The sequence below is a fragment of the Vespa velutina genome, chromosome 25 (genome assembly GCF_912470025.1).
Source record: "Vespa velutina chromosome 25, iVesVel2.1, whole genome shotgun sequence".
NCBI classification, from domain to species: Eukaryota; Metazoa; Arthropoda; class Insecta; order Hymenoptera; family Vespidae; genus Vespa; species Vespa velutina.
Window position 1 is genome coordinate 1,832,060 of NC_062212.1, and position 15,365 is coordinate 1,847,424.

The following is a 15,365-nucleotide window of genomic DNA, read 5'->3' on the forward strand; positions in this document are numbered from 1 at the left end:
CAATTGTGTTACAAGTGTACCGTCAGAACGTTGAAATTCCAATGTAATTACATCTTCGGTAACATTAGATGATATAGTTTCAAGAAGTATATCACCACCCTGAATTAAAATTCATTTATTAATGATAAAAATTATTATTTATTAAAAAATATATTGAACGTTTTGAAATATAGTAAATATTTACTTTGTAATATAATTATTTTAGGTTAGTTTAACAACAATCTGAAAGTTATATCATTACTTCATGATTTTAATGATACATTTTATAAGAAATTTTAAATGATTTATATTCTTACTTGATTTTTCACGTTTATAAGTAAATGTGTCGTACAAAAAGAAATTAGATATTGAAAAACGACACAGGTCGTCAATAATTCGATAAACTTCATCATTATGGCATTGTCAATGTTTTTAATCATAAGACCATAGTCTATTTACTCGATATCACTTTTGTTATAACGCGAGATCATTTAAACGGACGACAATTAAATCATTAAAAATTAACCTAAATCATACGTTTTACCGACCGTTCACATTTGTATTCATTCACTGATTACGATTCTTACCGTATAGATATATATATATACAATTGACTATAATATATTCAGATTTAACACACACTATATGTATAAAATGTGATGGCAGCACCATCGGGAGATCGCCATCTTGCGGATGAAAGTTGTACTAACGATATTATGATTTACTATGTTAAATGTAAGCATGCAGATTGTTTCGCGTCAATAAAGAAGAGCTATTTTATCACTTCAGAACGACTTTAGTATTAGGTTCAATATTTTGATGTTAGAAATAAATAACAAATAAATAACTCTTTTCGATAAAAGAAAAATAACAATAATGAGCCGATACATTGAAATTTTACAAACTCAACGCTGATGCCATTGGATGATCAATGTTTTCCTTTAATTCTATTGCTAGGAACATAACCTATAAAACAATTGACTTGAATAAAATTCTACGATGGAAATTCGGTATTTTCATTATGTCATTAGTTCTGGGACGTTATTATAAATGGTACGTAATATTCGATAGGTATTAATCAACATTTAAAAAGAAACATTTCTAATTTTAATTCGACCTAATGTATTTTAAAATAAAAACACTTGTATACGTTTAAACAATTAAATAATATTAAAAATAAATATTTGCAAGAATATATTGTCTTTTGATATTTATATGTTTTATATAAAAAAAATGTATTTAATTATCGTTAATAATTCCTTTAAATTAATCCAATACTTTTAATTCTCTAATAATTTAATTCTTTAAATTAAACTAATATCTTTAAAATAATTTTCATACAGTCAACAATATCAAATATGTAAGAATATCAAAATCAGTTTGTACTTAAAAAAGTCCATAAAAATCTAAACTTGTATTTGAATTATAACTATTCTTAAATTCTTACATTAAAGATCTTTTATTTCATTGATATAATAACAATATCATCATAAATCTAGAATATAACTATGATTCTTATTAAGTTCATTCGTTGGATATTTACAATTAACAAGATGAAATAGATATTGATAGATCATTCAATTGAATAATGAACATGATTTTTTAATTGCTTTTTATGAAAATTCTTTGCCAATTAAATTGAACTTTTAACAAATGCATGAAATAAGAAATCAAAAAAAAGAAATCATGTCAAACTTATAATTTGAATATTTTCAGATCAGTACAACGACAAATAAAAATAAATCAATTGATGATGGCTTAATTACTTACTTTAAATGATTGATAAATAATTGAAGAAGAAATATCAACGTTCAGTCATATATACAATTATTTTAACAAAGTAAAATTGAAAAAAGAAGAAGAAGAAGAAAAAAAAAAGAAAAGAAGTTAGTAATTGGGAAGAAAGGATTGTATAATCTTTTTAATTATTACATATTCATTTCAATAACGTTAATATAGACTTAATATAGAAGCAAAATATAATTGATATTTAAATGAATAATTCTATAAGTTGTGCTTAATTATTATAATGTTATTAACTCTGATCCATTTCATATGAAGTAATTTATTTAATTTTATTTTATATATAAGTACTCTGTTGTTAAATGAAAATTTTCAAGTTTTCAACGTCATTGCAAATATTATGAGATAAAACAAGATAGTCAATGAATATTGAAAGTCATCGAGTTAGTTATTTTTTTCCTTTAAATAATTAATGTTTTAAATTATTTTACATTCATTTAAACGATATATAATGTATTTAAACGATATATAATAGATTAATATTTAAACAATAATATAATTTTTTTTGAACATCATAAAATGATCTATGTCAAAATCATGTCCAAAAAATACTGTTTCATGTTTTGGTAATAAATTCTAGGTTAAAAAAAAAAAAAAAGAAAAAAAAAAAAGAAAAAAATATTTGTGAATAAGAAATTAGAGTTACCTATAATTATTGTAGAATAGTTAACGTAATTATTGTAGTTCTGTTTTTAATTATAAAGTCAACTGGTATCACATTGTTGAGGTTAAGAAAACGTAACCTAACAAAAATTGTCCATGATAATCATGATTAATCCTATTTATTATATTACTTAATATTTAAATTGGATTGATATAATTAAAAATAAAACAATTTTTATATGTAATTTTATACTACACGTATAACTATGTTCAAAGCTCTCTTTATTTTGGTTACAACAACAATTGATTTGGGCGACACGCTGCGGTGATAACTCGTACTTTTACAATGATGGCGCTCTAGCATTATGCAAGACATATGATACTTTCATAATAAAGTTTCCTTATTTATCGACACAGTGTATCTAGTCAATCACATTACGTCACGAATCCATAATTTCTACCATACCGATGCATGATATAGAGGAGCAACGACGTTATCGACACCATGATTGAATGAAGAATAGTAGACAATCGATTTTATCAAAATTCAAAATTAATTATACAAACGTATAGCGATTAGAAATCTTTTCAAAAATTACATAGGATTATTGAAGGAAATGTATTTGGTAAGAGATGATTTTTTATTTTTATTCGTATATTGTTTTCAATTCGTTAACGTATTCTTTTTTTGTGTTTTCCACATTTTGCATTTATGAAGCATAAATTTTCTCTTTATCATTCGTTAAATAATTATAAATCGGATTTAATAATATGAAAGTAATGGAATTAAATAATATGAATTTTGAGAAAAAAAAGAAAAAGAAAGTAAAAGAAAAAGAGAAAATAATGAAATAAATATTGTGAAATACTTTGATTATTTTTTTTTTTTAAGATTTTTACGTTCCATTGAAAAAAAAAAAGATTAAAAAAAATTAATGTCATTATATATATAAATTATTGTATATATTAATAAGGGCTTATATTTTTTTTTCATAATAAAAATTATCATCATAATGTAATTATAATTTAAAAAAGGGCGCATGGTCACGTTATCTAAAATAATACTTAAAACTATTCAACGATAGTAATTTGAAGAAAATATATACATAAAGATATTAATTACGATTAAAAGGATTATATATTATTGAATATAATCTATAGAAATACAGATTTTACTTTTACGTGTTAACATTTCATTTTTTTTTTTTTTTGTTTATAAAAATGATCGCAACACTGATAGATATCCCATAGAGGTTCTCAATACCTGTGAAATAATAAAAAGTCATGATTAAAATTATTTCAAATTTTATTCTTATCGTAGATTCTCTATTTTCATTGTTTTTTTTCTTTTATTACTTTCAACTTTCATCGAATTCTAAATCATCGATCAACGATATAACAAAATCAATTTGAAAATATTAATAAAAGATTATATCAATGGCAAATATTATAATATTATTTGTAGAAAAATATTTCGTATAGTTTAAAAAAAAAAAAAAGAAATTCATATCACTTTTGACATTAACATTAAGGCCGTGTTTTCATTATCCCTATTTTTTTTCTTTTTTTTTTTATGATGTTTTACGTCATCAATGAAAACGGGCCCAAAATTCTTGACCGATTTCGATGAATAGAAAAAAAAAAAAAAAAAAACAAAAAAAAAAAAAAGAAAAAAACAAAAAAAAGGGTCTCATTTTAATGAGAATTAAAGTTAATCTTCCTTTATTTTTTTTTTTTTTTTTTTTTTTTTTTTTTTTTCTATATGTAATATCTCCTCTTTTTTATACTCAATCAAGTTCGATGATTTAAATAATGTTCTGCCGTGAAACGAATATGTTCTTACTGCACGAACATCCACATTATCGAATATTATATTAATATAATAAATTACTGACGTCGGTCAAAGTGCTAAGACAAAAGGTGCTAAATTTTCCAGCTGTAAGGCACATCGGTTTTTGCGATCTCGCGATGCAAAGTATAATTGATCTTGCATTATTGATCGGCATGTCGTACCATCGACAGGCATAAAATGCATCGCAAACTTTTGTACTCTGAAAGAAAAGAGAATAATGGAAAATGTTTTATATTCGTTGATTTGTTTTTTTTTTTTTTTTTTTTTATATTCTTGTCTTATTTATTTTTTTTTTTTTTTTTTTTTTTTTCTTTCAAATTATTTCATCATCGTTAGAATCAATATTAGAATAATGATTACCTCGGATAGAAGACATTCTCCGACTGTGCAATGTGCATAGAGAATTAGTAGTACCAAGAATTGAAATACCAAAAAGCTAATCAGCACTGCTTTTTCACCATTCGAATAATTCTATGTAATATATTAATAATATATTAATTATATAAAGGACAATTAATATATTTTATAATATATTAATTATATACAGGATGTCTAAAAAGCATGGGATCAAACTTATACTACGTATTACTGAAGTTAAATGAATGAAAAAAAGTTCATATAAACTTATGTTTAATAATATTAAATATATATATATATATATATATATATATATATCGTATATATATATACGAGTATATATACATGTATATGTTGTATGAATAAATATATCAAATAAAATATGAATGTTTATCTCGTTAAGACGATTAATTTTTGAGAAAAAATTGTTTGGACAAGAGTTATCAAATATCAAAAAAAAAAAAAAAAAAGGGTGAAACCTTCAAAAAAAGGGATAATGTTATGATGCTTCTTTTTTTTTTTTTATTTAGTGAAAGCCTTGAAGGTCAATTTTATACTTTTTTTATTTTTTTTATTTTTTATTTATTTCTTTTTCTTTTTTTCCAAACAGTAATCTATCGCGAACATATTCTATGTGAAATGAAAAGCTAGTAACTTTTGTTTGAAATATACTTCTTTTTTTTTTAATACGCCTTTAATTATTCAAAATATTCACGAATTCATAATAAAATTTTCTAACACTTCGTTTTCAACATTCGATATGTTAAATAAGAAATAATGAATGTAGTGTGATCAATGTAATATAATGATGATATATAAATAAATATATTATTTATTTATAATAAATATTTATAATAAATATATTAAAAATAATAAATAAATAAAAATAATAAATATATTATTTATTTAAATATATATATATATATATATTTAATTATAAGTATATAAATTTATATTATTATATATAATAAATATTATTATATATAAATTAATTTATATATTATATAAATAATGAATGTAGTGTGATCAACATGATATAATAATGATATATAAATAAATATATTATTTATTTATAATAAATATTTATAATAAATATATTATTTATTTATATATATATATTTAATTATAAATATATAAATTTATATATTATTATATATAAATTAATTTATATATTATATAAATAATGAATGTAGTGTGATCAACATGATATAATAATGATATATAAATAAATATATTGTTTATTTATAATAAATATTTATAATAAATATATTAAAAATAATAAATAAATAAAAATAATAAATATATTATTTATTTAAATATATATATATATATTTAATTATAAGTATATAAATTTATATATTATAAATAATGAATGTAGTGTGATCAACATGATATAATGATGATATATAAATAAAAATATTATTTATTTATAATAAATATTTATAATAAATATATTAAAAAAAATAAATAAATAAAAATAATAAATATATTAAAAATAATAAATAAATAAAAATAATAAATATATTATTTATTTAAATATATATATATATATATATTTAATTATAAGTATATAGGATGTCCCAAAAGAGTTTACTTTAAGAGTTTATTGTGTGGATCCTATATAACTTTTTATATTAATTATATATATATGTGTGTGTGTGTGTGTGTAAAAATATATTGAATATATAATATATATATATATATTTCTTTTTTATTTTTTTTTAATTACCGTTAAGATCTGATAGCCGAGAATGCAAACAAGTGAGGTTGCACCAAAAAGATGAGCCAATAGTGTCACGCTAAATGCATTTGCAACGACCTTGCCCATCCTAGAATAAATAATATTTAATAATTTTTTAATGAAACATTGAAATAAAAAAGAGAAAAAGAAAAGAATTTTAGAAAAATCTCTTTGTGATGTCATCCAACGAAGGCTAATCATATTCTCAATTTTATAATAAACATATATATATATATATATATATACAGGGTGTCCCACGGAACTTGGCCGAGCTATATCATGAATTATAATGATTGAAGATCGAAGAAAAATGTCATAGGACAAAATTAAATGATATTAAACTCTACGTAATTCTATAGAATTTTACGATTTTCATGCATTATTGTGCATCGTTGCAGTTGCAACGATGCAATTGCAACGTTTAATTGAATCTATTTATTTTAATGAAACTTCAATTTTAAATTACATTAATCGATAGAATTTTACATTCTCTAGAATACACGTTAATAATATTATATCTGTATATTCTTTAGGACGAATGTTTATTTTAATTTATCAAATTTAATTTCATTCAATTATTTCAAATCTTTCTCCTAATTTTTTTCTATTTCCTTTTCTTTCTCTCTTTTTGTTTGTTTGTTTGTTTTCTTTTTTTTCTCTTTTCTCTTTTTTTTCTTTCTTTTTTTTCTTTTTTTTTTTTTTTTTTTTTTTCGATCCATCTCCTTTACAAAAATGAAAAATCTTACCGTAATAATCGCGCGTGCGATTCAACGACCTTTTGAATTTCTTTACGATTTACTTTTGGATCAATCTCGATATTGTTTATGCGTAATGCGAGTACCGACATTTGTCCGCAAATATGAAATACCAATGTTACCATAATACAATCGGCAGCGCTTTGTCCAAAGCCACTGATAAAAACGAACGGCAATTCGAGAACGTAGATTATCGTGTATGAACGTAAATCTTGCAATGGACGAAACGTATAAAATCTATATGGCAATAAATACAATGTTTCGCTGACATTTCCAACTTCTATTTGTGGTAAACCTATAAAAAAAAAAGAAAAAAAAAAAAAAGAAAAAAGAAAGATAAAAAAGAGAGAGAGAGAGAGAGAGAGAGAGAGACGAAAAAAAAATAAGAAAGAAGATGAAGAAGAAGAAGAGGTGGAAAGGAGAGGGGGAGGGGATGAAGAAAGAAGAAAAAATAGTGAAGATAAGAAAAGGATAAAGAAAAAGGATCGAACTCAAACGTAAATTTATTACTATTTACAAGTTAAAAGTGATTTTTCCTTTTTTTCTTTTTTTTTTTTTCTTTTGTTTCCTTTCTTTTCCTTTTTTTCCCCCCTCACACCCTGTAATATCATTAATCGATTGTAATGAATGACGCCATTTGTATTAATTGTCGAGATTCTTCTTCTTCTTCTTTTCTTTTTTTCTTCTTTTTTTTCTTTCTTTATTTTATTCTTCGTTCTTGCGCTATTTCGTTTTTCATTTTACCTCATCCCTTTTTTCTTTCGTTCTTCCTTTTTTTTTTTTTTTTTTTTTCTACTTCCATTCCTTTACTTAAATTCTTTTCTTTCTTTTCCTTTCGTTTTTTTTTTCTTCTTTCTTGTTTTTTTTTTTTTTTCTTTTTTTTCTTTTCTTTCCTTTTATTCTTCTTTTTTTTCTTTCTTTTTTTTTTTTTCTTTTCTCTCTTTTTTTTATCCTTTTTTTTTTTTTTCTCTTTGAATCCATTTTTTTTCTTTCTTTTTCGTTTTTTCTTCTTTTTTTTTCTTTTTTATTTGAATCTATTTTCTTTCTTTCTTCTTTTTTTTTTTTTATTTGAATCTATTTTCTTTCTTTCTTTTTCGTTTTTTCTTCTTTTTTTTTTTTTTTTCATTTTACTTCTATCTTTGCTACTTTCGTTTTTTGTTATACTTTATTTTTTTTCTTTTTTCTTTCTTGTTTTTTTTTTCTGTTTTTCTTTTTTTCCTTTTTTCCAATTTTCTTTTTTTTTTTTTTTTTCTTTTTTATACGTAATCATTATAAAAGACATGGGGGTTGTTATGTGAGAAGACAAAGGCAATTTTTGAAATGACCTTAAAACTTTTTGGTTATTAAGAAAGAAAAAAAAGAAAATAAATGTCTGAAAATATCGATTGAAATTGTATTATAAAATTTCTTTCTTTTTTCTTTTTTTTTATTTTCATCTTTTTTCCTTCTTTTTTCTTTCGCTATCATTTCTTTTTCTTTTTTTTTTTTTTTTTTTTTTTTGTTAACGTAGTACTCATAGTCATTATAAAAAAAAAAAAAAAAAATGCGTATGAACAAGATTAACCCGCGAAATGATCTAATTGAATCAGAATTATTACAAATATATATCGTTCGAAGGAATTTTCCTTTTTTTTTTTTTTTTTTTTTTTTTTTTTTAATTTTTTGTTTCATCTTTATTTTTATTATTTTTTTATTTTCTTTCTAATATTTTCATTTACTTTTGTTTGTTTCTTTTTTCTTTTTTCTTTTTTTCCCTTTGCTATTTTTTCTTTTTTTTTTTCTTTTTTTTTTTTTTTGAGAGAGAAATTCGTGAGGAAAGAAAAGGACGAAGGAAAATGAAAAATAAATGAAAAATTTCTTTACCATTTCCCATGGAGACCATTATTGGTGTCAGATAATACGATGAGGCTGTTAATGCTACGAACGTAATCAAAAGTTTAACGAAGAGTTTAGATTTAGCGTTGTAAGTTATAAACAATTGTCTTTCCTCGATCGTTTTGTATCTTCGATGATCGAAATCTTTGATCGTTTCATTGATTACGTCACCGATCTCATCGTTGTAAATCCATAACATTATCATTCTAACGAATATCTGCGAGAACGCCATGTTTTCCGTTAAATTCATTATAACGTGTTCAAGGTCGTTTATGAAGACAACGAGATCCATATATTCCAATATCATTAAAAAACTGAAGTATCCGAAATTAATTGAAAATTTTATATTGTTACGTGAGCTCGGCCATAAACCCAAGGTCGACATTATTTTTTTGTTCCAATTTAAAATCAATGCAGCACGATTTAATTCTTTCTGTCCCTGTTCCTGTATCATCAATGAAAATTCATTCGTTCATATTAATTATTCTTATGTTATAAAAATTTATTGAGGAAAAAAATGTCTTCTTTTGTTGTTGTTGTTGTTGTTGTTCTTTTTATTTTTCCCCTTTTTCCTTTCTTTTTTTCTTTTTATTTTTTTTTTTTTTTATTTTCACTCTTTACGGATTTCTTCTTTTTTTTCTGTCCTTTTTTCTTTGTTTACCTCCCTCCTATTTATTTGTTTATTTTATCTTTCTCTTTTCTTTCGTTCTTCTTTGTTCTTTTTCTATCCTTTTTTCTTTTTTTTTCTAATAGAAATTACTATTAAATATTAATGCACGTGTACTATCATAAATATATTTCAATAGTATCGTTTAAATTGAATTTTTTTGTTGTTATTTAATACGTCAGTATTTTTTCGTATCTTTAATTTGTCTTTTAAACATTTAAATGGACAATATTTGTAATTATATATATATATATAACAATTACATTGATTTATATAAAAATTGTCAGTATTTTGATTAAAATATTTTTAAATGTAATTATAAATAATTATTAACGATTACAAGTAGTCATGATATAATTATAAATAATTATGTAAAATAATTATCAATAATTATAAATAATTATCAATAATTATAAATAATTATATAAAATTATGTCGGATAATTATCGATAGTTAAAAATAATCATGTAAAATAATTATACATAATTATATTGAATAATTAGAAAATAATTATATGAGATAATTATATAATTTTAAACAATTATAAATAATTATATAAAAATCGACAAATAATTATATATAATTTGTCGATTTTTTTTATAAACAGATACTCAATATTTATAATTATTTTATTGATCAGTCATATTATCATACTGATATTTTACTAGAAATATTCATATATATATATATATATATATATATATATATATATATATATATTTAATATTGATCATTTGTTTTAAAAAATATTTACATTAAAGTATATTAATTAATAAAAATACTGACGTATTTGTAAATTATTTATCACAAGTTAAATTTCGTAAATAAAATTAATGAAATTTGATTAATCGTATGATAACAAAAGTTTGATTATTTCTTCGGGATTGTTACAAGTTGTTACATCTATAGAGTGATTACAAATTAAGGACCAATGGAATTTCACGTTTGTTAATTTTCAATAACAAAAATAGAGAGGGAGAGAGAGAGAGAGAGAGAAAAAGAAATATTCATCAAGAAAATAAGCAATTTAAATATCGAAGTAATGAAATAAAAGAAAAAAGAAAATAAAAAAAAGAAAAAATTAAAAAAAGTAGAAAAATAAAAATTGCAGTGTTTTCCATAAGAAAAAACAAAAAAAAATAAAAAAAAAAGAAAGAAGAAAACTAAAAGTCGTTAATATTTCGATTCAATCGAAAAGTATCGAGTGTGTATTTTATTTTTTAATTAAAAAAAAAAAAAAAAAAAAAATATATATATATATATATATTTTTTTTTTTTTTTATTAATCGCGAAATTTTTCTAATCGCGAAATATATATATATATATATATATATATATATATATATATATATAATTTTTTTTCCGATATCTAAACGATTTTTAATTAATAATTACATTGTAATAAAATCGAATAAAATATAAAAAGGAAACAGAAAGAAAGAAAGAAAGAAAGAAAGAAAGAAAGAAAGAAAGAAAGAAAGAAAGAAAGAAAGAAAGAAAGAAAAAAAAAATATATATATATTAATCCGTATGCCTCTTTCTTTTCTTTTCGACTTTTTTTTCCCTCCTTTTTTTCTTTTTCTATTTTCTTTTAAATAAATATCAATTATTCGTTAAAATCCTAAATCATAATATAAATTATTAAAATAATATCAATGTGTCGCACTTGTTTGATATTAATGCTTACTTGCATGACACATATACACTCACACACACATATATATATATATATATATATATATATATATATATATATATATATGATTATAGATTATGTTCGTCTACAGTCATGTTATTTTTTAAAATGAACTAGCGATTTCATCGACGGTTAACAATGAACTGAACGAAAATTCTGTCGGCACGATTCGAAGTAATCTCGGCCGATCGAATTTTCGTTGAGGGATAAAGGTTGGGTAATGGCGTAATCTAGATGGGGAGGGGGTGGTGGGGGCGGAGAGAGTGAGGGTATGGTGCAATTGTTATAAAATCTTGATGGAATCATGCTTTATGAAAGAAAGAAAGGAAGAAAAAAAAATTTTGCTACGTACGTACATACGTAAGTGTCGTCGGGGTTGTAGACCTTAAAAAACAAAACAAAACAAAAAAAAAAAAGAAAAAGAAAAAGAAAAAGAAGAGAAAGAAAAAGATGAAAAAGAAAAAGAGAAAGAAAAGTCCAAATTTTTCAATGTATGTACGTGTCACCAATGTGTGTGAGTGTATTTTTACAGTTTGCTCGTTCTTTGTTTATCCTTCACCCTCACTCTCACCCTCATCCCTTACCACCATTACCACCCCCATTCCAGCAACGTGTTTCTCTTTCTTTTTCGTTTTTTCTTTTTTATTTTTTTTTCTCTTTTGTTTTTCGACGATATAAAAGTTTGGACTATACGAATCGAATGCGATCTATAGATCGTAATATTACAGTAAGTACGAATGGGGACTATAGATCGTAATATTATAATAGTTACCAATCTCAGTCTTCTATTATCTTTTTTTTTTTTTTTGTTTCTTATGACGTTTATAAAAACTTTAGAAGTTTAGAAGTTGAACTGTCGGGGTTTTTGATTTTTTGGAAATTTCATTTTATTCAGTCTGTGAACGACCGTCATAGTCGACGGATCGAAAAATAATATAAGTTTTGCGATAGAAAAGTACAAGAAAGATGGAAAAGAATATAGTTCTCGTTTTATTGCTTTTTTTTTTTTTATAATAATAGTAATAACAATAAGAATGATCATGAATTTAAAAGAAAAATTAATGATAATGGTGGAAATAAAAATAAAAAATTAAAGTACATTGAAATGTAAATACAAATAGAAAAGATAATAACAATAGAATTATATAAACAAATAACAAAATTAATATAATTATATAACGAAAGAAAAATTAAATAAATAATAATAATAATAATAATAATAATAATAATAATAAGATTAATAAAAATAATAATAATGATAATATTAAAAATATTAAGAAATATAATGAAGTTTATAATACAAAAAGTGTTATATATATTTCAAAGTGTGAATAATAATAATAATGATGACGACGATGTTAATGATGATGATAATACTAAAACTAATAATATTAATAATAACAATAAATATATTAATAAATATAATAAAGTTTATAATACAAAAAGTGCTATATATATATATATGAAAATGTGAATAATAATAATGATGATGATGATAATATTAAAACTAATAATGATAATAATTATAATAAAAATTTTAATAAATATAATAAAGTTTACAATACAAAAAGTGTTATATATATTTCAAAGTGTGAATAATAATAATGATGATGATGTTAATGATGATAATATTACAAATAATAATAACAATAATAATAATAATAATAATAATAATAATAATAATAATAATAATAAATATATTATATTAATAAATATAATAAAGTTTATAATACAAAAAGCTAATAATGATGATGATGTTGATGTTGATGATAATATTAAAAATAATAATAACAATAATAAATATATTATATTAATAAATATAATAAAGTTTATAATAAAAAAGTATTATATATATTTTAAATTATGAATAATAATAATAATAATAACAATAAATATATTAATAAGTATAATAAAATTTACAATACAAAAAGTGCTATATTATATTTCAAAGTGTGAATAATAATAATAATAACACATTAATATAGTAATATATATATATATATATATATATATATATATAAATATATATAGATTATATATAAATAGATAGATAAATGGATAGATAAAAAGGAAAATTAAACGATAATAAAAGAAAAACAAAAAAATAAAAATAAAATAATGATAATAATGATAATAATAATAATAATAATAATAATAATAATAATTTATTAATATAAAAATAAATATGTAAATAAAAATTAAATTAAATAATACTAAATGTAAAAATAAAAATAGTACGTTACATACGCAATGTTATATATTTCAAATGTAAATATAAATGAACATATATATATATATATATATATATATATATATATTTATACATATAAATATATACGCACACACACACATATATATATATATATATATATATATTCTCTTGAAAAAACAAAAGTGATATTCTAGATAAATTATTTAAATAATAATTTCTCACAATTGTTTCCACTCCAATTGTCGCCGTGTATATTAAGTTTTTTTTTTTTTTTTTTTACTTTTTTATTCTTCTTTTAATTTTTTTTTTTTTTTTTTTTTTTTTATAATTGTACGTAGCATTGATAAATACGCCATCGATGTTTTTAGAATCTGCATATTTATAAATTCAAAGTCAAATTTATAAGTTCTTCAATATAAACAATTTTTTATTTATTCGTTGTATGCGTACTCACGTCAGTGAAACCGTTCAATGAAAATACGTAAAATTTGCCACCAGTTAAATTAAAATATTTCTGCGATCTTATCATGCATATCAAAAGCGATCTTTTTGTGCTATTTGACATATCTTGCCAATTGCATTCGTAGTACGCGTTCAGGACATTTTCACTCTGAAATATCAGATAATTGAAAATTTAATCATTATCATTTTTTTTTTCTAATAATAAGTATTTTCTTTTACTTTCTTCCTTTTCTTTTTCTTTTTTTTTTTTTTTATTAGAAAATAATAATCTAAAGTAATTGAAAATCTTTGCAAATAATTATTAATCAGGGGTTTTTTTTTTTTTTTTTTAATTAATTTCTTTCCTTGTAGGAGATTAAAAAAGATAAATACAAATTTCGATCGCGTAAGTCGCGTAAGACTTTTTTTCTGAAATGTTTTTGGAACAAAAAAATCTTCTCTTTTTAATTAGAAAATAATTGACTGTTGAAATTGTCGGAAAATATTTTGAATTAATTGATTTTCAATTAATTTTGGAATTAAACTGAAGAAATATTTAGATAATAATTTATAGATTATATATAGATAATAATTTATAAATATACATATAAAAAATATTTTTTTTATATATAATAATATATATAATATTATATATATATATAATTATATTATTATATTAGATATATATATATATATATATAATTATATTATTATATTAGATATATATATATATATATATATATATATATATATATATATATATGACTGAAAATAATATATATATATAGTCTAATTCCAAAATTAATTGAAAATCAATTAATTCATATATATAAATATATATATATATATTATTTTCAGTCAAAATAAATGAAATTAATAAATATAATAATTATATATATATATATATATATATATATATATTTTTCTTTTTTTCTTCAATTTCTATAATTAATAAAATTATTTAATTCACCTGTTGTGTCAATTGATCACCGATAACACAGAAACCATAAAGCATTAAAAGGGCAGTGAAGGCAAAGAAAACGAATGTACAACAAGTCACCATTTCTGCTGTATCATAACTCTAAAAAAAAACAATTTAGTGTATTAATCATAAAAATAATATGTTTTTGTCGGTGTATGTAAGACAGAGACAGAGAGATAGATGGAGAGATAGAGAGATAGATAGAGAGAGGGGGAGAGAGAGAGAGAGAAATAGAGAAGGAGAGAGAGAGAGAGAGAAAGGCAGAGAGATAGAGAGAAAGGCAGAGAGATAGAGAGAGAGAGAGAGAGAGAGAGAGAATGCGTATATGTGTTTGCTTGTGTGCATTAATTAATTAATTTCAGTGAATGACATACGTACCATTAGAACATAATATATAGAGAT

The 15,365-nt window shown here is 21.4% G+C and overlaps 3 protein-coding genes and 1 long non-coding RNA gene across 5 annotated transcripts in view; 1 reads left to right on the top strand and 3 right to left on the bottom strand.

Moving 5' to 3' along the window:
* The window catches only part of LOC124957367 (out at first protein), a 4,382-nt gene extending 3,809 nt beyond the window's left edge, over positions 1-573 (bottom strand). The window contains exons 1-2 of the mRNA XM_047514360.1: positions 297-573; positions 1-99 (exon numbers count right to left, since the gene is read on the bottom strand). The exon at positions 1-99 is cut by the window's left edge and continues 15 nt beyond it. Of these exons, the coding sequence (XP_047370316.1) occupies positions 1-99; positions 297-419 (222 nt within the window). The 5' untranslated portion in view covers positions 420-573. The remainder of the gene's footprint in view (positions 100-296) is intronic.
* LOC124957368 lies at positions 163-2,149 on the top strand. Its single transcript, XR_007103504.1, has 2 exons — positions 163-1,032; positions 1,696-2,149. It is a non-coding gene; the product is annotated as an uncharacterized LOC124957368 (long non-coding RNA).
* A 1,356-nt stretch (positions 2,150-3,505) lies between these two features.
* Positions 3,506-12,018, bottom strand: LOC124957292 (odorant receptor 13a-like). 2 transcript variants are annotated; one of them, XM_047514204.1, is made up of 7 exons: positions 11,913-12,018; positions 8,954-9,410; positions 7,082-7,385; positions 6,324-6,423; positions 4,598-4,708; positions 4,281-4,436; positions 3,506-3,649 (listed from the first exon to the last, which is right to left on the bottom strand). In XM_047514204.1, exons 1-7 carry the CDS (start codon positions 11,928-11,930, stop codon positions 3,599-3,601), a joined length of 1,197 nt encoding a protein of 398 aa, XP_047370160.1. In that variant the 5' UTR covers positions 11,931-12,018; the 3' UTR covers positions 3,506-3,598. The 2 variants fall into 2 exon arrangements, with proteins under 2 accessions (XP_047370160.1, XP_047370161.1); XM_047514205.1 differs by having other exon boundaries at positions 11,922-11,972.
* A 1,798-nt stretch (positions 12,019-13,816) lies between these two features.
* The window catches only part of LOC124957300 (odorant receptor 2a-like), a 7,958-nt gene continuing 6,409 nt past the window's right edge, over positions 13,817-15,365 (bottom strand). Inside the window, exons 5-7 of the mRNA XM_047514227.1 lie at positions 14,952-15,062; positions 13,995-14,150; positions 13,817-13,911 (exon numbers count right to left, since the gene is read on the bottom strand). Of these exons, the coding sequence (XP_047370183.1) occupies positions 13,825-13,911; positions 13,995-14,150; positions 14,952-15,062 (354 nt within the window). The 3' untranslated portion in view covers positions 13,817-13,824. The remainder of the gene's footprint in view (positions 13,912-13,994; positions 14,151-14,951; positions 15,063-15,365) is intronic.

Bases quoted from the DNA above. Each gene is read 5' to 3' on its own strand.
- LOC124957292 (XM_047514204.1), bottom strand. The intron at 4,437-4,597 runs GTAATCATTATT...CTTTTCTTTCAG, and splicing joins GAGAATGTCTTCTATCCGAG to AGTACAAAAGTTTGCGATGC. The intron at 3,650-4,280 runs GTCAGTAATTTA...ATTATTTCACAG, and splicing joins GTCTTAGCACTTTGACCGAC to GTATTGAGAACCTCTATGGG.